This window comes from Prinia subflava, chromosome 5, assembly GCF_021018805.1.
Source record: "Prinia subflava isolate CZ2003 ecotype Zambia chromosome 5, Cam_Psub_1.2, whole genome shotgun sequence".
Lineage (NCBI taxonomy): Eukaryota > Metazoa > Chordata > Aves > Passeriformes > Cisticolidae > Prinia > Prinia subflava.
This window is the reverse complement of record NC_086251.1, coordinates 23999685-24020180: the sequence shown is the minus strand read 5'-3', so window position 1 is coordinate 24020180 and position 20496 is coordinate 23999685. Positions and strand designations below refer to the sequence as shown.

The following is a 20496-nucleotide window of genomic DNA, read 5'->3' as shown; positions in this document are numbered from 1 at the left end:
TATCTGTTTGTGACATTCCAGGATTGTTTTCAGTTTTCAAACCCAAGAAAAAGGAAAACTGAAAATGAAGCCAAGGGGAGGAGCAGAAGTGCTACAGTATGTGACAGGCACTGTGTAGAGATGGAAGGGACTAGGGGGTCCTCCCTTTTTAAGAGGCAAACATATGTAGTGGAATTTCTTGCAACTAACAGCTTCCCATAATCATTGTAGTGGAAAGTCAGTCTTTGAAAAGGAAGCTTAAACAATTCTGCCAAAAACATCACAACAAAGTTTTCCAAGTTTCCAAAATATGATGGAAAATATCCCTCGGGGTCAGCAAGTTGAACTGCAAGCCCTTCCCAGGGCTGTGACCAGAAACACAGAAAGATGGATCCACTCCAGGAGAGGCTGCTGGGATCCGAGGCAGCAGGGGAAGACGCCCCAGCGCGCTGCTGTGGCTTCTGGCGCGGCACTGTGGCAGAGCGGTGGCAGCTGCTCGGCAGTGCTGCCATGGCCCCCGCACAGCTCAGCTCCTGGCTGCTCCTCTGTGTGTTTGCTGCATCCCACAGGCTGACAGGTAGGGAGCACATCTGTTAGCGACACGGCTCCTTGGCTTGGCAATGTCATTTGTGTGATGCTTTGCTGCTCCTTCAAATGTGGCCCGAGGCCTCAGGCAGCTGCACTGGCACGGGAGGGAGCTGGAGTCCAGCTAGGGGGGGTTGTTGTGGGGGCACTGGCACCCACTTGCAGGTTGAAGACCTGCTGCTGTGTTTGGTGGCAAGGGGAGGACTTTCTTGGGTCTCCACTGAAAAAAATAATCTCCTGCAATACTGTTTGTGGATTTTCTATATGCTTTCTGGGAAACAAAACCCCACCCAACCCTGTTGAGTGATAAATTAAGTAAGGATTTTTCCCTTCCCCAGAGTGTATTTATGCTGTTATTTCAATACATTATTTGTTATGCTTTGTTAATATTTCTCTACGCAAAAAATCTACCACTGTGTATATTTATGAGGCAGTTACTAATAATGGCAGTTTGGCACCTATTCAACAAATGCACTGACTTTGCAGCCAGCCAGACATCTCTCAGGAGAGGGACCTGTGAACCCAGAGGATCAGTTGCTAGAGACAAGGCCAGCAAAGAAATGTTCAGATGATATAATGCTTTCACCTGAGCTAAAAGCTGGTACATCTATGGAGGAGTAGGAAAGAGAAGCTACCTCCCTGCTCACATTCCAGAGCCACAGCTGGCTTGGATCACAGAGCCTGCAGCTGTGCAGAGACACAAACCTCTGCAGCCTGTGGGCTGGTGGTGCACTTTTTCAGGCAGCTCACACATCTCCCTGAAAAGGTCTAATCAAAAATGGAGATTTGGAAGTGTCTTTTGGTAGCAGTCATCACACATGCATAATACTAAATAATTTTTCTGCTTTTTATATGCACCTGCTGACTTTAACTCTGGAATATTCAATGTAAATCTTCACTCTTTTTAATATATAAAAAAGCCATCATCCATTTAAAAATAAAAAAAAAAACCCATAAATGTATCAGAGAGCTTACTATTTTATATGAGCTTTTTCCATTTCACATTTCTTAACCTGAAGGATGAGTCTGTAAGAAGTAGAAGAGGGTCTTGGCTACCTCATGACACTGATTACACAGAGGAGGGAGGGGATGCAGCCTCTCTCTCACAGTCCTGGACCAAGATTGCTTGTGTCCCCTTTTTCACACACACAGAAAAAGAAATAAATGCAGACAGTTAAAGCACTGTAAGTATTAGGAAATGAAAATCAAACAATTCTTAGGATTAATGTGACTTTTATATTCAAAACCTGCCATTCCTCTGGCCTCATATCCATTTTTCCCAGATTACGATATCATGTGTCCTAGCAAGTAATTAGCCGGATATCAAATGAGCCATAACAGATCTGACAAGGTTTCTTTTATCCTCACACTCTTCCAGCAGCAGAAGCTTAGGGAAGAAGTAGAAAACCAGGATAAGCATCAGTTTGTTTCTAGCAGCAGCTTGAGGAGCCTGCCAGCACCCTCCTCTCATAGGACAGCATTACTTTCTCCAGCAAAAACTGCCAACCAACCAAACCCCATCTGTTCAAACCCCATCCCTTCTCAGAGAAAGAGGCCTCCTTGCTGCCTGTCAAAACAGTGCCTTTGCTGCTGCACGCTTTAGCTCTGTTGGCAGGACTAAGGGCCGTGATATCCAAAACCTCGCCTCAACCACTGCTGCTTCTCTTAAAAGGCTTGTTTTGCTTATCAAAACCCCGTGGTCAGCATCTGTCATATTTGGCAAGCTGAGTGGTAGCTCAGGAATGCTGAAGACGTTATTGACAACCAAATGGCAAAAGCAGTAAACAGGAAGGTCTCGTGCTACCAAGCTCTGTCTGATGTTTTCCAGATGCGCACCCTCACAGCGGCACCGGCACAGCCCGTCGCGGCCCAGAGGACGCTGCCATCATGTTAGAGGTCTCCTGAGCGCTGGGGGCCCTGGGCCGAGGCACTGTTCGTGCCCATGCTCCCACCTGCCTGCACGTAAAAACTCACCCGTTCTATCTGTTCTCATCCCTGACGGATTTCAGAGCCCCTGCAGAACGCCTCGGCGATGCCCAGCGGCGTTTGTGCTCCCTCCTGCCCCGAGGGGGCTCTGCCCCGCGGCGCCTCACGGCCTGGCCGCGCTGGGGCCGGGGCCCGTCCCCGCCGGGCTCGGGACTGCCCGCGGCGGCCGCGCCGGGAGGTGCTGCAGGCGGGACTGCGGGGACAGGAGGGCGGCACGGGGGACACGAGGTGTGGGGCTGGTCACAAACGGGCCGGGGGGCTGGCAGAGAAGGACATGGAGCGGGAGTAGCCGGCCGTGAGGGAGCGGCCGCCCCTGGGCGGTTTGGCAGCGCTGCGGAGGGCTCTGCTGCGCAGCGCGTCCGCGGGTGATGGAGTTGTGCTGGGCTTTCCGTGACGGGGCTGCTCCTCTCTTCCAGATGCTCTGGGGAAAGCTGGATATTCAGGCCAACGGGACAGTCCGGCTGCGGGATGAAGAGCTGGCCTCCCTACGCCCGGCACGGCGGTTCCTGCAGATTTTAGAGGAGGAAGTTCCCAAAACACCGGCAGAGATCGAGCAGCATCTGAGATATTATTCACTGACTGACACTCTCTTGCCTCCGAGAGAGTTTGACCGTCTCGTTTTCACCAGTGTTTACAGTGCCTATCAGGTTCGCTCCATGCAGGGTCTGGATAAAACCCCCTGGATTGGCTTTTTCTCTCAGCTGGTTGATGAAATCTTTCGTGATCTGTGCAAGGGGCTCTGCCCAGCAAATACCACTCTCCTCCAGGCTTCCTGGCCTTGGAAGGAGAAGCCTTCACATTTAGCATCCCTGAAAGATTTCTATCGCTCTAACCTGGCCAGGACCAAGAGAGACACCTAATGACGGAACCCACCATAGGAAAGGACGCACCTGGCTTCAGCTGCATCCTTACTTATTTTCAATGCTTTCCACAGTGTGCAGGACTTTGTATAAATATGCCACACCTTCTTGTCCTGCTTTCTGCACTGTGCAGAAAACCCTCTCAGGATTTATGCACAAGCTTTTATTTTTAAATGAAAAAAGGACAAAACTGTAAAGTGCATTTCTCCCTTTCCTGATTTTTTTGCTAAGTGGGCTATGCTGAAGGGGACAGTGCTATTTAGATGTCTTATCCATCTTGATCACTGATGCTTAGGAGAGATGGCTTGGAAGTATTTTTCCAGGATATTATGCTGGTGTCATAGCTGACTTTATTTTAGATAATTCAGTTCACTCTCCTTATATTCTCCCTGTGGTTTCAGAGAAATAAAAGATCTTTTCTCCTCTCCAGTGCCAGCTAAGCAGGATTTGTTGTGTTTCATGATATAGGTCAAATCTTTAATTTCATTTTTCTCCTCATGTGGCATCATATTTTATGTATCAACAGCAATTTCCCATGTCATGTATTCATTTTTCTTTAAAAAGCAACCTGAAAATGTATGTATTCTATGAAGCTTTCTAATATTTGCATATCATATTTACACATATACACAGCTTTGTTTCAGTTATTATTTTGGAATATACTTCCTGAAATCTCATTTAAATTCTGAAGGATCCTGACCTAGTTATTTCTTCAGCAGATCTTGCCTCTATTCTATGAAGTTTTTCTTCTGTACAGCCATGGCATTTTACCAGCCAAACATAATAAATACATAATCTCTATCCTCAAAACCAGAAATATAATTATTTTATAGAAAGACATCATTAACATCTGTGTGGCATAACACACTGTGGTGTGGAACTAAATAAATGTAATTATCTCCTCAGGAGGGTTTTGATTTTGGTTCTTGTTGTTTCCACCAGACTTCCTGCTGCCACTATAGGTATATCAATTTTGAACATTCATTGCATGTGCTTAGACGATGGGATCCATAATTTCCTAGCAATATAATTTTTCCATGTTCAACAAAAGAGGCATGTGTGACCTTCAAAGTGAGCACTGCTAGCTTCTGACCTAGTTAATCTTATTCCAAGCCATTGTAGCCCAACAGATGGAGAGGAGAAATGGTAAAGCAGGTACAAGAAGCCTGGAAGCAAGATGCCACAGACAATGGTTTTAGAGGTCAGCTTAGGGTTATGACAGAAGGAGATAGATCGTTTGTTGCTGGATTTTTGTTTTGTGTGTTTGTTTCATTTTGGTTTGTGCTTTGGAATTTTGTTTGTTTCTTTGTTTTTCACCCCCAAGGGTATAGGAATTAAAATTAGAATTTTATTTGAAGTAAAACTTCTTGTCTCACCTAATGTTCTATTCTTATGCTGTTTTTTTACATACTTCCAATCTTTACCCTTCACCCTTTTGGCAAATACGCCCCCAGTCTGTAATGTCTAGGACATGTATGGAGCGACAGAAGCACTGTGTGGTTGCATTCAAGTCCAGTTTGAGCAGAGTATCATCAAAGAGCTGAGCTGAGATGGCACTAGTGCATGAAAATACTGTCTTCTGGAGAATATACAGCCTGAGCCACAGGAATATATGGAAAAAGGCTGAGTGGGTTGGCTTGTGACTCAGACGCCAACACGCTGCTTTGAACTCAGGATTTTGTTAGGAGCAGTTTTAGAGTATCGCTGCCTGTTGAACGGATTATAAAGTACACTGAAGTGATGCCATGAAGCTTTGTACATGCTTAAGATGATGCACTTTTGCAGTTTATGTATTTTTGGGATACAAACCAGGGTTTAGCTCAACTGAAACCGCACCTGTGGTGCTACGATGAAGCCTCCTGTGCTCTCACTGCCTCCTCAGCGGATCCCGCCGGGCGCCCATCCGCCTGTTTGTCGGACTGGAGGAACACAGCAGCGTCCTCTACAGCCACGGCCGCCTCTCCACACGACAAACTCCCCGGAGAACTCGGCACGTACGGAGCCACTGGAACATGGATGCTGCAAACATCACCTGGCGGCTCCTCTGACCCCGCCTGCAGGGGGCTGTCAGGGCAGCACCCCTGCGCTCACGGGGCTCGTTTGTGGGGAAGGTAACGCCCCTGCGGTCAGCAGTGCCACTGCCTGGCGTGCTACTACTCACACTCAGTGTTATGTGCCTGCTCCTGATCCAAATCTTTGGAGATTTAAGAATGCATTTCTTATTCTTCTTACTTACCTTGCTTCTGGGCTTTCAGAGCACGGTCTATTCACAGATTTGGGCTCTTATCTTTCACTACAAGATGCCTGCTCTTTTGTTAAGTTTCTAAATGTATTCTTTACATTAAATGGAAGCTGAGATTCTCAACCACAGCTTCTTGACTTCATCTACATCCGACAAAGAAAACCACAAACCACTGTGAAACTTGCAATAAAATCAGAAGAGGTACCAAACGTTCACACACACAAATTATTACAAAGAGTGTATACAGACAGATTGGCTCAGTAACACATCCTCAGCTCACTTATCATACTTCTCTCTCACCTGAGCTGGTACCTCAGCCAGTGATAAGCACACAAGTCTCACAAAGTAGCATAAATGCCAAACTGAGAACATTCACATCTTTTGTATTTTTATTACATTCATTTTCATTACATTTATTCCCTCCCCGGATAAACAAGGAAAGTCACCACACCCTTTGCTCTCTGGATGCTGGAGATCTGCAGTAGTTCTCTGATCCTCAGCATCTCACTACGCTGCCCCACCCCTGCCCCAAAACTACCTCATGCTTTATGTTAAATCAAACACCAACACAGGACACGCAGCTACAGCCTGGAAGGGCTCTCTATGGATGAATGGCACACACAGCAGCGGCCCTGCAGACAGGCCACAAGCGTGCAGCATAAGGAAAGCACTGGACACATGACAGCATGCTCAAGGTAGAGGATGATATTCAGAGAAGCTATACCCCAGTTTATGGCATCTTGGCTCTTCTTATGCTCCTTTCACATCTGCATTTAATTGTTTGACCCTTGAGGTGAGCTGGCACCTGGAAGCCACTTTGGCTGAGCCTCTGAATAGATGAGGAAGCCTGTGAAGGTGATGTACTTGCCGTGGTTGCTGTAGGCACCATAGCCATCGTGCTGATGGCTGTAGAGCCAAACGGTGTCCCCGTATTGCAGAGGCAGCATGATGCTCTGGCTCTGCATCTCCCGCCTCTTGGAGTGGTTGTCATCATAGATCATGGCCTGCACCTCATTGTGGTTCTTCATCAGTTTCACTGACATGGTCTTAAAGGGCATTTTGCCAATGGTGAAGGAGAAATAGTATGCACCAGGTATGCGGCACGTGAAGACGCCAGTGGAGGAATTGAAATCTTTTCCAATATTCACGAACTCTGTATCAAATGTGATTGGCTCGTGCTGGGTCTGCTTCTCATCTGTCCCCAGGAGACTTTGTGAGCGGGCAACAGAAAACGCAGAGCGAGGGTCTTGTACCCTGTTTGGTTGGTCAGACAACACATGTCGCTGTGAAGCTTCATTTTGCTCTCTGGGAAGCTGCTGAATTGTGTGAGGGTGTGGGCCGAGCTCCTGAGAGCTAAGAGCATTCTGGAAGAAGGCAGAAGTGTCTGGATAGATCAGGTAGCCATTGAAAGTTGTATAGGGGCCCACATTGCTGTAAAGAGCGTACTTGGGATCTCCATGTAAACGCAGCCAAACTGTGTCCCCGTAGTCCAGCTGCAGCATGGCACTCTGGCTGGCCACCTTCCGTTCCTTGCGGTGATGTTCGTCATACACAATTACCTGCACCTCGTTCTTGTTTCTCATCAGCATGACAGACAAGTTTTTCTTTGGGTATTTCCCAACAGTGAAGGAGAAGTAGTAGGCTCCTGGGATCCGGCAACGGAACAATCCAGTCTTGGGGTCAAAATCATTGCCAATATTCACATACACTTTGTCAAAGGTAATCACCATCTCAGAGCTCCCTTCCATGCTGCTGGTTCTGGCCACAGAGAAAGCAGAGCGGAATTCAGCACTGGTGTCTGCTGGGAAGCCATCCGTAGGAAGAAAAATCATGCAGCAAAGGAGGGCAAAGACGATCTGAACATTTAGTGTCATCATTGTATCTGGAAGAAAAAAGAAGCATATTTTAGCAGGAATAGCATTAATTTACAGCTCACATGCCAGTTGAAGTCCAGACCTGAATATTGCTGAATAAACATGAAGATCTATGTCCAAATATTGAGAAATTTCCAGAGTGTTCTCTGAGCAGCGTACGGGACCACATCGTAGTTCAGATCCCAGCAGCACTCTTGTATTTTCATACTGAGAGCTGGACCTTTTTTAACCTGTACTCATGGAAAGAAAAAGAATCTTCTGCTTTGAAAGCCTGTCTATCCTACAGCTTGTCTGCAAAACACCATGTTGCTCACACTGTAGAGGATCTCAGAGCCTGCTGGGGCTTTGCCAGAACTCCCTTTTGTTGTGCCTTTTTTTATTTGTAAGACCAAGGATGAAACAAAGCCCTACACAAACCCTGTATTATACAAGTGAGACACAGCTGAGGGGCAGGGAGAAGAGGGCATATGCTCCAGAGATTCCCATGCAGATGCCATTGCCTCGCAGTGCAGTAGCTGTTTCACAGGAAGCCAAGGAAGTTGTTGGATCCCATTATTCCAACATGAATCTGTGAAAAGTATAAAGAGATATGACGAAAAGGGAATGTTTAGGGAAGGAAGACAATTGAGAAAATTACTGAAATAATAAAAAAAACAAGAAGGAAGACAAAATGGTAAGTAAAAAGAAAGTCTCCCAAAATGTACAGTTCCTGAGAGAGAACTAAAATACCAAATATGGGGAAACAACTCCCCAAATGGATAACAGACCAGACATAAAAACTTCTTTGACCCCTAAAAAAGGTAGGAGCTAATAGGATTTTCTGCTTCTATTTTCTGTGATTTTTTTTTTTTTTTGGACTGAGGCCAAAAATTATCTATTAGTGCTTTCAGGCTGGAAACAAAACTGCCAGTCATTCCAGTGAGAAGCTTCTCTTTCTGTCACCTCTCTCTGCTTATTAAAATATCATTCAGGCTAGGAGGCAACTGCCTGGTTTGCAGTCTGCTCCATCTGTCACCCCAAGACTGGTGCCTTGCCAGCGTGCAAACAATGAATTCACAGACCAGCAGAACAGAAGCAAAACATGCAACTCATTGTGGGGGGAGGGTTGAAGACAAATCCTGCATTAAAAAGGATAAAGGGGTAAATATTTGAATCATCTGAGATGGCCTAGTAAGGCAGACAGAATGCACATAGACTGTGAGGTGGCAATGGGATCCTGCTTTGGCAAGACGTAATATCTAGAATCACTCACCAGCAGGAATTCAGCTTGATCCCTGCTCTTTCAAACTGGAGAATAAAAGAGAAATCTGAGGATTTAATATATAAGAACCCAAGAATAAATTAGATTCTCAATTACATGAAAATGCCACACTAGCAAAGATGAAAAGAAATATCCATCCATGTCCCAGTTTTACCTTAGATCACTTCTCTCACAGACATCTGTAGCAGGGCTCTCAGCCTAAGCAGGCTTATAAATTTGTCGGTGAAGGGCTGAGCAAGGAGAGTTTGCTGTTCAGTGGAGCAAGGACAGGCTGCTGATCAGTGATAACACTGAGCAAGGATAACACTGCTCTTCTTAGTGCTGAAGAATGCTGAGACCAGCTTGACCAAACTCTCATCCGCCCCTGCAAGGACATGCAAGACTAAGGGTCCTTTGACTGACGCTGGGAGCAGCAAGGATGTGCAGGTCCTGATTTGGAAGTGAGGGTCAGAAATGTTGAAGAGGAGAAACTAAACTCTGCCAACACATTTTTCAGCAGAAAGCATATTTTGCTGAGTAAGCCTGAGAACACATCATCTAAAAAATGCCTATTTTGAATGCATATTAAAGTCAATCCCTTTATACTATAAAAGGCCAGTGTCACTTTTGCACAGCAAAGATTTCTAGCATACCTCCCTAAGGTGTGTGAAGATCCTTCCCTTTAGTGAGGACACTCCTCAAGGTTATTCCTTGAGGCTAAATTAAAGAGATTTTCCCAGTTATTGGTGTGGGTAAGTAACATCAATCTCTGCTTAATAATTATTCTGCTAGCTTGAATATAATTGCTTTAATATAATTGCTTCAAAAACAGTGCACTAACCCAGTAGTAATAGTGATTCATACTGTGTAGTAAATAATTCTGATTAAGCTTTTCTCCCTTAATCATTATTGCAATAAATTTAAATAAACAATTAATTTTATTTATATAAATATATCTGGTTTGCCATCCTTAATTCTGCAGGATGAAGTTGTATAAAAGCTCAATTACACCTGTGTAGCTCCTTAGTGATAAACCATTGTCTAAGTCTGGGGCTAAGGTTGTATCCAGCTGTACCTCAGCTCCTCTCTCAGAGAGAATTTAGAAAGTGAGAGAGTCCTTTCTGTACCTTGTGGTTTCTGTTTGTGAAGGGAGGGCTTCTCTAATAAACTTTGTCTGAAGTTCTCATTCTGCCTGCAACATCTCAGTATTTTCCTTCATGCCTCTGAATTCAGAATGCTTTTCCTGACACAGCCTGCTCCTCCAGGCCCCCATGGGCAGAACCGAAGGTTGCTGAGTGAGCTGACTAATGTCATTTTGAGGCCACTCTCTATCATCTTTGAAATGTGATGGAGATCAAAAGAGGTCCCTGGTGACTGGAGAAAGGCAAATGTGACACTCATCTTCAGAAAGGACAAGTGACACTACCTGCAAAATAGGGTGGTTGACCAGTTAGCCCCTCACTTTGGTTCCTGGAAAATCATGGAATGTTCTTCTTAGAACATATTTCTAGTCAAAGGACATGTAATTTAGCACACGTTATTTAATTGAGCTTAGACTAATCAAACTGATTGCCTTCTTGTGGGAAGAGATCAGTGGATGTCACCTGCATTTTAGCAAGGCTTTTGCTTCAGTGTCCCAGAACATCCCTCTATCCAAATTGTGATGTTAGATAAGTGGACTACTAGAATAGTGAAAAACTGACTGGATTAGCAGGCTTGAGAAGTAGTGTGAGAACTAGTGTTTAATGTTTAATTTCAGATGTCCTCTTCAATATTATTTATCAATGTCCTGAGAAGCAGAAAGAATACCCACTGATCAAGACTGCAGATGACACCAAAAAAGATGGTTTACCACTATACTTGGAGGCACAGCTGCTGTTCAGAGGGACCCAGACTGACTGGTGGAATGGACTGAAAAGAAATTCTGTGACAATAAATGTAAAATACTGTACCTGCATGGACTAACCTGTGTGTTGGTACAGACTGGTGACTAACTGATTAGGAGTCCATCTTAAAAGGATCTGAAAAGGATCTAGGGGTCCAGGAAAACAGTATTTTGTACCTGAGATAGTACCTGCTGTGCCCTGCAGGTCCTGAAGGCTTACAGCACTCTGGGGTGCAGAACAGAACACAGCCAGGAACCACAGACTGTGATAATTCCTCTTTACCTGGCACTTGAGTGACTCCAGAAGAGGGAGCCAAGACAGCTGAGGTCTGATGCACCTGCCCGACGAGGAGAGGCTCGTTGAACAGGGCTTGTTTGGCACAGAAAAGAGAAAACTTTGGGGGGGATCTAGTAGCAGCCTTCCAGTGCCTTTAGTGGTTCCTGACAGTGTGAGGTACTGCACTGATGAGCATGGTGGAAGAATAACAGACAATGGTCATAAAACCCCAAAGGGGAAGACTCAGCCCAGATATAAGCAAAATAACTCCATGATGAGGCAACAAAGAATAGAACAGTTTGCCCAAAGAGATTGCGAGATCTCCATCCTTGGAAGTTTACAAACAAGACTGGATTAAGCTGTGAGCAACCTGCTCTGCATTCAGTGTTGGTCTTGCATTCAGCAGGAACTTGGACTAGAGATTTCCTAAGTCATGATTCCTGATTCTGTAACTGAATCTCATAGCTACTGCCTTCTCGCAGTTAAAATTCACTCCCTAGTAACCCTAGCCATGGGCCTTACATGGAATTAACCAGCTAGCAGCAAGTCTATCAGACAGATTATTTTCCAACCATCAAATTGAAGCATTTTCAATGAAACTATTAATCCATAGCTAAGTGTCACGCATCTGCTTCCATGCTGTCTTTATTTTCCCTTACTTTGTAGTTTATGTGTTCCTCAGGGCAATGTCTGTACAGCATTTGGCTACTGCTGCCATTTAAACAATACTAATAGACCCTAATATCCACTAAGAACTAAATCCCAAACTGTCACACTCGTGAGCTCAGCTTCTAGTGCAGCAGTATTATTTTTGCACAGTGCTGCATCTAGCATGGCAGGCTCATTCTAGCTTTCAGCTTAGAAAACCAAGCCCCAAAGGCAAACTTATAAGGGCTATTAGATGTTCCTGATTCTTATTCATTGTTATTCCAGTGATCACCATGGTGTGGCTGCATGGAGAACCAGGATGACTGTGACATGGCTGCATGCTCTTGAGACAACAAATGACAGGAAAGGATTTGGCTTTTGCATTTTTAGTGACAAGCCTGCTTCTGTGAAATGCTGCTTGTGCTCCAGACCTTGTTCAGCATATCCAGGAGTCGGGGGGATACTGAAAACACATCACTGCTGGCTAAAAAGCACAGAAAGACAAAACAGACAAAGCTTAATAAAGTGTGTAGTGAATCTGACCTTGTGATCCTTCAAATGACCACTATCCTTGTTTCTGTTTGAAAGCTCCTTTCTGTGTAATAAGATCACTTCTTAAAGATTGGATCACTCAGTACAGTTGCAAAGATCCTCTGCTGCTGCTGTCCCTTATTTATCTGCTCTTTCCAAAAGCAACTCATTTAAATAAGGCAGTTAATTATGCTGCGCTTCCATTAGCAAGTTGTTTCCTTGACAGCTCCCACTCACCACTTTCAGCACTATTTAGGTTCTTTTAAAAATAATTTAGAAAGTATCTAATAACTGCCTCTCACACTAAACCAGTCTAAGAATAATTTGCCAATCATTAGGAAGCCATACCCAGCTACAGGGGTGCCATAAACAGAGTTCACTCATGACAGCTTTTGGAGTTGAGTATTGTCATAATAGTTCTGAAAGATAAAACTGCCAAAATGCCCTGTTTCTTCCCCAAAAATTGTTTTTGGTGCCCAAATCTCTTTTTCTGGTATAGTTTTCTTCTGTCAGGGAAGAGATAGCACTGAGGATGAGAGGCTGGCCATGGACACTGTGGCATCAGCCTTGAGTTCATGCTATGATCAAAGCTTTAAAACTGAAGCGTGAGGTGAAAGACCCAGGCTAGAAATGGAAAGTGGGTCTTCAGCATGTGGCAGCTGTGTTATTCTCATTCCATTTACACAGAAATCAGGGCCCTTTCCCCCCACTCTGCCATTCCTTATTGTCCCAACATCATAGAAGCATGGAATGAAGCTAAGCAGACCCAAGGGATAAATTAGGTAGGCTACTGCTTTTAATTGAGGCAGTACCAGCAGGGACAGCAGCCCACAGAGAAGTCAAGAAACTAATTTTGGAATAGGAGGCACAAAACACATGATGCAGCTAAACAATTCTCAAAGACACTGGCATTAAATTAGTGACCTGAAAAGAAGGGATTAAAGTGGTACTGACTCACATAGTAGAATAAGAGCTGCAAAACTTTCTTGAAAAGAAAGTCAGAACTCACCATTTGCATGACCCAGGAAATTTTAATAGCTTTGAGTTTGCTGGAGGTGATTTTTCTGTCCTGGAACAGAATCAATCCACCAGTGAAAAGACAATTAGCTTTACTCTTCTATTGAGACACATGGATTTACAAAAGGACATTCAACAATAGAAAGGTCACCCCATTTCTACACTTGCAGGACAGACCTACTTGTGATACCCACAAGGGTTTTCTTTTTATTCCAAAATATTAATTATCCAGATTCCCTAGTCCTACCTTATGCAAGAGTCCTTTAATTTCAGTGGGAGTTTTGCCAGGAATATCACTGAAGGATGAGATATAAAACAAAATTGAAGCATTACAGTGGGATCAGCCGTTACTAAAAGGTTTTTTAAATCCTGTAAGCTGCAAGAGCAAAGCCCTGTTCTCCATAGCTCTCACCCTAATATTTAAGGACAGCTGCAAATGTTTCAATTATTTGAATCAGTAAAAGCCTGTGTAATGAACATCCTTCTTGGACTATAGTTAGCAAGATTTCTTTTCCCAAGATACCACATACTGTCTGTTCTACTCATCCAATACAGATTAAGAGCATCAGATAATGATGCAAATGCATCAGTTCTTCCAACATCAAAGAGAAATTATTTGTAGCACATCCTCAAAAGCAAAATATGTGTAAGAGTATACGAGTAACAGAATCAGTGATTCACTTATGGCTCTGGCCTTTCTCTGCTTTTGATGAACATGGTTATTTTTTTAACTCTGGCACAATCCTGGGAGGTAAAACACTGTCTGAAGCATTCAGGATGCATTTTGGAAACTATATGTCACACCTTGAATGACAGACATGTATTATGGCACTAACATAGAAAGTGCTTAATTTTGAACATTTCCCTGAGTCAGGGAGAGTCCTTTAACATAATAATCCAGTTTCTGTGGACTCAAAGATCTGTGGAAAGGCAAAAATTATTTTCAGGTCCCTCAACTCCAGCCATACTCAAGAAAAGGAAATGGAGAGACTTTTTTGGCAGAAGCCACTACTGCTACTCTGCATTTCAGAATATGATTAAACCTGCTGTTTCAAACAAAGCCCTAAAAACTCTGTTAAAGCTAAAATGATGTTATGTAAAATGATGTAAATTCACTGACCAAAGTGAAAACATGATAGTTCTGACACTAAGATTTTTCTTCTTTAACATCATTTAAGAAAGTTTGTCATATACATTTGAAGTGCCAGGGTGACACACTGCATCTGCCTTTTTGGCTACCATTATATTTTAAAATATATTAATTTAGACAAAATGGTGTTTTGATAGAGAACATGGCTGAATAAATCCTAGGTAGGAGCAAGGAGTTATTCCAGCAAACTAATGCTTTAAGATGTAATAATTTTTTACATCCTTTTCTAAATGAACACATTACACAAATCCAACTCTTCACCACATACACACTGCTCAAGAAAACAGGACTAAAACTTTAAAGCAAAGAAACATACTCTAACACTGGCCAGAAGTGGAAGAACTGAAAACATTGCTAGAACATTTGAGTTTAAATTGTAGTTCATAAAATGTGTTGAATACTGTAAATTTGTTTTGCACATGCCGTTAAATCAACCGTTGATAAGCAACCATTGAAATTACACCAGCAATAAACAGTGAAAAAAGCTAGCCCTTGAAGGGAAGGAGTTCAGTGACAAACAGCTTCTGTGAAAGCAGGGGCCAGAGGAGACTGGAAACCACATCTTGAGAAAACCAAAAGTCTGTTGCTGTGCAGTGTTTATTTAACACTGCTACCTTTAGACATATAACACTGAGACCATTTCAGCAGCTGGAATTTTCACATGGATCCCATTACAGTTACAGTAATGCCAAAGTTAAATCATTTCTTTTCTCACCCACAAACATAATTTCCTTTTTAAACTTGGTTTATGTGTGCATTTCTTTTTCCTGGTGTGCACAAGAGATGCTGAGACTGTGGCATAAGGCTTTATTGGAGAATTTCATCTCTCCAAGCAGGAATCATGTTGTTGCACCAGAAGGCAGATCACACTGGCATAAAGGATTAGCGAAGAGTCTGACCTGGAATACAAGGAGGTATTTTGATGGGCAAAAGAAAGTATCTGACACTTTGGTAGCAAACACCATAAAGATCTCAGTTAAGAGAGTGTGAGAGAGGAAGGCCCCAGGGCAGACTGCACACTGCAATCGAGTTCTAGAGGGAGAGGATTCATAGAATGCAGAGGATGGAGTAGAGGACAATTTCCTTGGTCCAGGTAGATGGGCTAGAAGCCATGTAGCAGGAGGACTTTCCCACAAAAGCCCTGGGTTTTTCTGCCTGTGAAGAAAAAACCATATGAAGAAAAGAACACTGCCAGAGAGACTCTACCAGCAACAGACCTACTGGGGTGACAGACACTTTATAAGAAAGAATGCTGAGTACAAGCAGTGCAATTCAGGCTATTCCAATGTGAAAATATTCTTTAAAAATGAACAAGACTTATTCACAGGGTTTTTATTTTAAACTTCTCACCTGGCTTAAGATACTTAAACTTAATATCATGGATGTTGATATTAAAGATGTGTGTGTGAGTCCAGAGGAGGGCTACAAAGATAACCAGAGGGCTGGAGCACCTCTTCTATGAAGACTGGCTGAAAGAGTTGGATTTGTTCAGTTTAGGGAAGGCCCCAGGGTGACCTTATTGCAGCTTTCCAATACCTAAAGGGCTGTGAGAAAGCAGAAGACAGATTTGTCACAAGGGCACATAGTGATAGGACAAGGGGGAATGGCTTTAAACTGAAAGAGAGTAGGTTCAGATTAGATATTGAGAAAAACATCTTTCCTGTGAGGGTGGTGAAGCACTGGCACAGGTTGCCCAGAGAGTTGTGGATGCCCCATCCCTGGAAGTGTTCAAGTCTGGGCTGGATGGGACTTGGAGCAACCTGGTCTAGTGGAAGGTGTCCCTGCCCATGACGGGGGGTTGGAACTAAATGATCTCTAAGGTCTGTTCCAACCCAAACCATTACATGATTCTATGATTCTATGAAATAAAATGGTTTTGTTTCACCATGTGACAGACCTGAAATGAACAAGCAAGACCAGTCAGTACCACAGCAGTGCTAAAGGAGAAGGTGAAGAGGAAGGCAATGACTATACAAATGAGAGACTCTTAAGAGGCAATGAGGAAGAAAATTTAGAAGTGTTTACAAAAGACTTTTCTTGGTTGGAGAAAAAAACTGGGAACCTAAGGGAAATGCAGATAAGTTCAGCATCCCAGACTACTCCAAATTTTTCTTTTAGTAAGAATTTTTACAGGAAAAGGAGAAATAATTTTTCCCAATAACATATGAGGTATGGGGACTTTAGAGGGTTCATACAGAAAGACAAACTGTTTGGACAGCCCCACTGATCACAGGCTTATTAGGGCATTCCTGAAGTGGCAGGATAGTTCAAATCCTTAGGGACATGAATAAAAAAATTCTCTGCTTTAAACTCAGTTGGGTAAACTGAGCTGTAAGTGATAAAGTGGAAACACTAAGTAGGCAGAATGATACTGGAATCAACTCAAATTCTAACCCCTTTATTCTTTCTGTTTTACTGTTACACATCATAGCTTTTTCTGGCAGTTTTTCTAAACTACTTTCTTCCAGTGAAGTAAAGTTTAGCTCTCAGGAAAATCTCCACTCCCTCTGCTAACAAAGGAAAATCCAGCAAGTTCAGAGACCATCAGTAGGTGTTTACTATAAGTAAATATATCTACAGTATGGGCAGATATTTGACTTTTTTTGAACCATACTTTCCTCTATGGAGCTAAGCAATAGTTTGCTTCAGTGCAGCTAAATTTTTATTTTTATCCTCCAATCATGCTCACCAGTAGATGAGGTTTCTGGGTTAATCCCAGAGTTGATGCTGTATTTGTCAATTTTCTTTTAATCCTTAGTTGTAACAAATACTTAGAGACATTAAAGTAAAGGTCATCAAGATGAGAGTAAATATTTCAGTTAAACACAGGCTGTACGGGCTTTCCTTTCTGTTCCCTGTTGCCTTCCACGTTCATTCACATTTCCATTCATCCAGCAGCATGCTATGGCACCATCAGTTGGGCAAAATCTTGCAGTGATTCTTTAAGACTCTTCTCTCATTTCCTCACTAAGAATGAGAACAACTGTTAATAGTAGGTTTATTCGTCCAGGAACTAATAGGAGCCTGTGAAACCTGAGCCCCACAAAGATGTAGCAAATAGGAAAGCAATTTTGACTGTCTATACATTACAGGAATTGCAACTTTTGTGTTACACCTTCCTGTTGAAGACTGTTGCCCTGGAAATTGTGATGATGTTACAAGAGATACTGGAACCTGTGGTGTGCTCTCAAGGCTTGTTCATTGTCCTTTCTGTACTGCTTTTATGTCCTCAATTTTCCTCCTGCGAGTTTGTGCTCCTGCACTTTGTATCAGTCAATAATACAATTTTGATTTAACTGCAAGGTAAGGTCCTAATAAAACAAAGAACAAGTTTTAGATTTTTCTTTTCTGTTTTCTTTTGTAGCTGCATAGCCACATCTTCTCTCTCTTTCTCACTTCAATGGGCAAATAATAATAATTTTTTCCTGGAACTCTGCACCTGCAGAAGTTGTTTTCAAACCCTTCCCCCACTCACTGGAATGCTGCCCTCCAGTCATTTCTCCAAGGCCTGCCACATCACCCACCTGAGTAAAAGCTAGAGGGAATATGCTGGTTCTTTCTGGTTAATCATCAAATCTCAGGTTAGGATAAACCTGTGGAGTCCAGCAGTGGTCCCCCATGGGAACAAATGGATAGCTGAGTGCCAGATGGGATTACACACCATGACAACAAAAAACATTTTTGTTTCATCGTTATGTCTGAACTCACTGTCTGCTATGAGCTAATTTAGCAATCCAAAAATTTTCACAAGTTGAGTAAGTCTGGTCTCCATCCTGACTACCTGCAGTTAATAGAAAACTTTCAGAAAGGATGAGATTAATTTCACTTTGTTTGATAAATCAACTTCTAACGCTATGTTTTACCAGTGGAAACATTGCTTTGGTCATTTTACCATCAAAGGCTACACTACAATACACTTTGAGAAAACATCACATGCTACTGACTACTGTTTTCTGACAGTAGGCTTTGCAAATCTATCTGAAAAACTCTCCATGTACTGGGGCATTTTCCTACAGGAATGCTGCCTTCCTTGCGAGTTTTTTAGCGTGTCTTGACAGGTAAGTCAGGAAAACATGCTGTCTTTTAACATCTGCCATCACACTCAGCCAAAACCCACATTCATTTCTTTTCATTCCCTGCTGTTTCATTACTGTGAAGAAACTCAGAAAACACTGAATTGCACTGCAGTGCTGGTCTGCACTGTCAACATGCGGCAACATCTCAATTTGGAAATTCACTGAGCTCTAGTTTAGTGAAGAAGGTGATAAAAGGCATTAAGAGCCATGTATCTTATATCTCTGCTCTGGCACGTTCATTTCTGCCCCTCCTCCTGCTGGGTCAGGACACAGACCTGGAACCAGAGACCAAGCATCATGCACGCAGCAGAGGTCAGTGGATTATTCTAGAATGAAAACTCTGTCTGGGGAAAAAGGGGTGTCAGTCAAAGTCCACATATGCTAGTAAGTCTTTTTTCTGGTCCTGTTCTCCAACTGTCCAACTGGATCACAGAATAATAGAGTGATATGGATTGGAGAAGACCTTGAAGATCACCTGGTTCCAACCCTCTGCCCATCAGGGACACCTTCCATTAGACCAGGTTGCTCAGAGTCCCATCCAATCTGGCCTTGAGCACTTCCAAGGATGGGCACTCACAACCTTGCTGGGCAACCCGTTCCAGTGCTTCATCACCCTCACAAGAAAGAATTTCTTCCTATTATCCATGATATTCCTGTTGCTTTTGTACCCAGTGAATTGGTAGACAGATCAAGAAATAATCATTGGAAGAATAATCCCTGCCTGGGACTACCCTCATTTTTGTCACCACACAGTTGAGATACCTTGAGATAGAGACTTCCCCTGGACAGAAGTTCTTGACGAACATTGATATTCTTCCATACATATAGTGACCTTCAATATCAATTGCTTTTAATGAATCAGGTTTGTCCAATACTTGCCCCATGAGCACTCTTTCTTTTATGTCTACAGATACGCAATTAAAAGCAGCAAAGTAAATCAACAGGGTTAATAACACTTCACAACCAGCAATGTGTAGTTCCCCATTTTCAGTGGTCTTACCTGCCAAATCCCTTGTGACCAGACCTCTCTGAGGAAGATCTATAGACAGCTGAAGAACCTGAGCTCTTTTGATTTTTTAGTCATTTTACTAGCAATTATTTCTCAGAAGGCTATAGCTGTTGCAAATGAGGCAACCCAAGGCTGTGATTTGATATTTGATATCTTCAGGAAAACCACAGTTTTTTCTTCCACTTTTAAAACATTGAGTATATTTTGGTCCATTGATTTAACCAGCTTGTCATCTTTTTCAACAGGGAACTGTGAAGTTCCTCCCCAACACCCTGCATAAATCAAGTTTTCACTTCACAAGTTTTTGAACCTGGATTTTTCTGTGTCAATCTGGCACAGAGGTGCTGCCGCCTACGAGGCAGAATCTGAGGCCCTGGATGGAGGGACAGAGAGAAGCATTCCTGAACAATGCCCTCAATACACACCTTTACAAGGCTTTGCCAATAGCTGCTTTCTAGCTTTATATTGCTTTCAGTATTTAAAAAATGTCAGTCCCCCCCTAATGGCAGCGGAAGCGCTGGTGTGACCATTTCTGTAGAACTCCATCTGCGCTGGGAGCGCTGGTAGAGGGCTTTGGCACTGCCAGGCAAAGGCGCTGCCGGGCACTGCTGCTCTCTCCTCAGCTCCTCTTTCCCAGGGAGGAGCGCTCAGTGCCTGTCAAGTGCTCACCGATTCCCGGGACCAGCCACTTTCCTCCCAGGCAAAACTGCCCTTGACAGGTTGGAGCTGATGCCTCTGATTTTGCTTATAGGAAAAGAATCTTGTTAAAATACTGAAATAACAACTGCAGCAATGCATTGGCAGGTTTTACTTGACTTTTAGACTCTAGTTGGACATGATATACAAAACATGAAGGACATGGCTGCTCTGAACCCTGCTATGCAGATGCTTCATTTAAAGCAGGCTTGGATAGCATTCCTTTGCATTAAATACACAGCTCATACTGAAAGGAGGGCCATTTGCAAGAGCCTACACAATTTTCTCACAGCCACAGTGGGAAATTCCAGTCATGCACCCTAAACCCAAACATTCATATTCAGTTCATATTTCAAGACAGTGCTTCCTCTATTCAAATTCTTCCAGTTCCCTACCTTCCTTGTAGCTACTTCTGTCTAACACCTCTCCTTTTCAAGATAA

General features: G+C 43.2%; 2 protein-coding genes across 11 annotated transcripts in view; one reads left to right on the top strand and one right to left on the bottom strand.

The window, feature by feature from the left end:
- The first annotated feature begins 143 nt into the window (after window positions 1-143).
- Window positions 144-5736, top strand: FAM180B (family with sequence similarity 180 member B). Of its 2 annotated transcripts, XM_063397327.1 has the most exons (3): window positions 144-556; window positions 2393-2460; window positions 2967-5734. In XM_063397327.1, exons 1-3 carry the CDS (start codon window positions 367-369, stop codon window positions 3408-3410), a joined length of 702 nt encoding a protein of 233 aa, XP_063253397.1. In that variant the 5' UTR covers window positions 144-366; the 3' UTR covers window positions 3411-5734. The 2 variants fall into 2 exon arrangements, with proteins under 2 accessions (XP_063253397.1, XP_063253398.1); XM_063397328.1 differs by lacking the exons at window positions 144-556; window positions 2393-2460 and adding an exon at window positions 2533-2728 and having other exon boundaries at window positions 2967-5736.
- Window positions 5737-6026: 290 nt separating this feature from the next.
- The window catches only part of C1QTNF4 (C1q and TNF related 4), a 49063-nt gene continuing 34593 nt past the window's right edge, over window positions 6027-20496 (bottom strand). For 3 of the 9 annotated variants that reach the window (XM_063398388.1, XM_063398390.1, XM_063398387.1), the window contains 2 exons: window positions 13117-13176; window positions 6028-7534 (listed from right to left, as the gene is read on the bottom strand). In XM_063398388.1, coding sequence (XP_063254458.1) covers window positions 6426-7529 — 1104 coding nt within the window. In that variant the 5' untranslated portion in view covers window positions 7530-7534; window positions 13117-13176 and the 3' untranslated portion in view covers window positions 6028-6425. Of the gene's footprint in view, window positions 7535-8941; window positions 9130-13116; window positions 13177-20496 lie in introns of those variants that run through there. The other 6 variants (XM_063398382.1, XM_063398386.1, XM_063398384.1 and 3 more) reach the window with 3 other exon arrangements.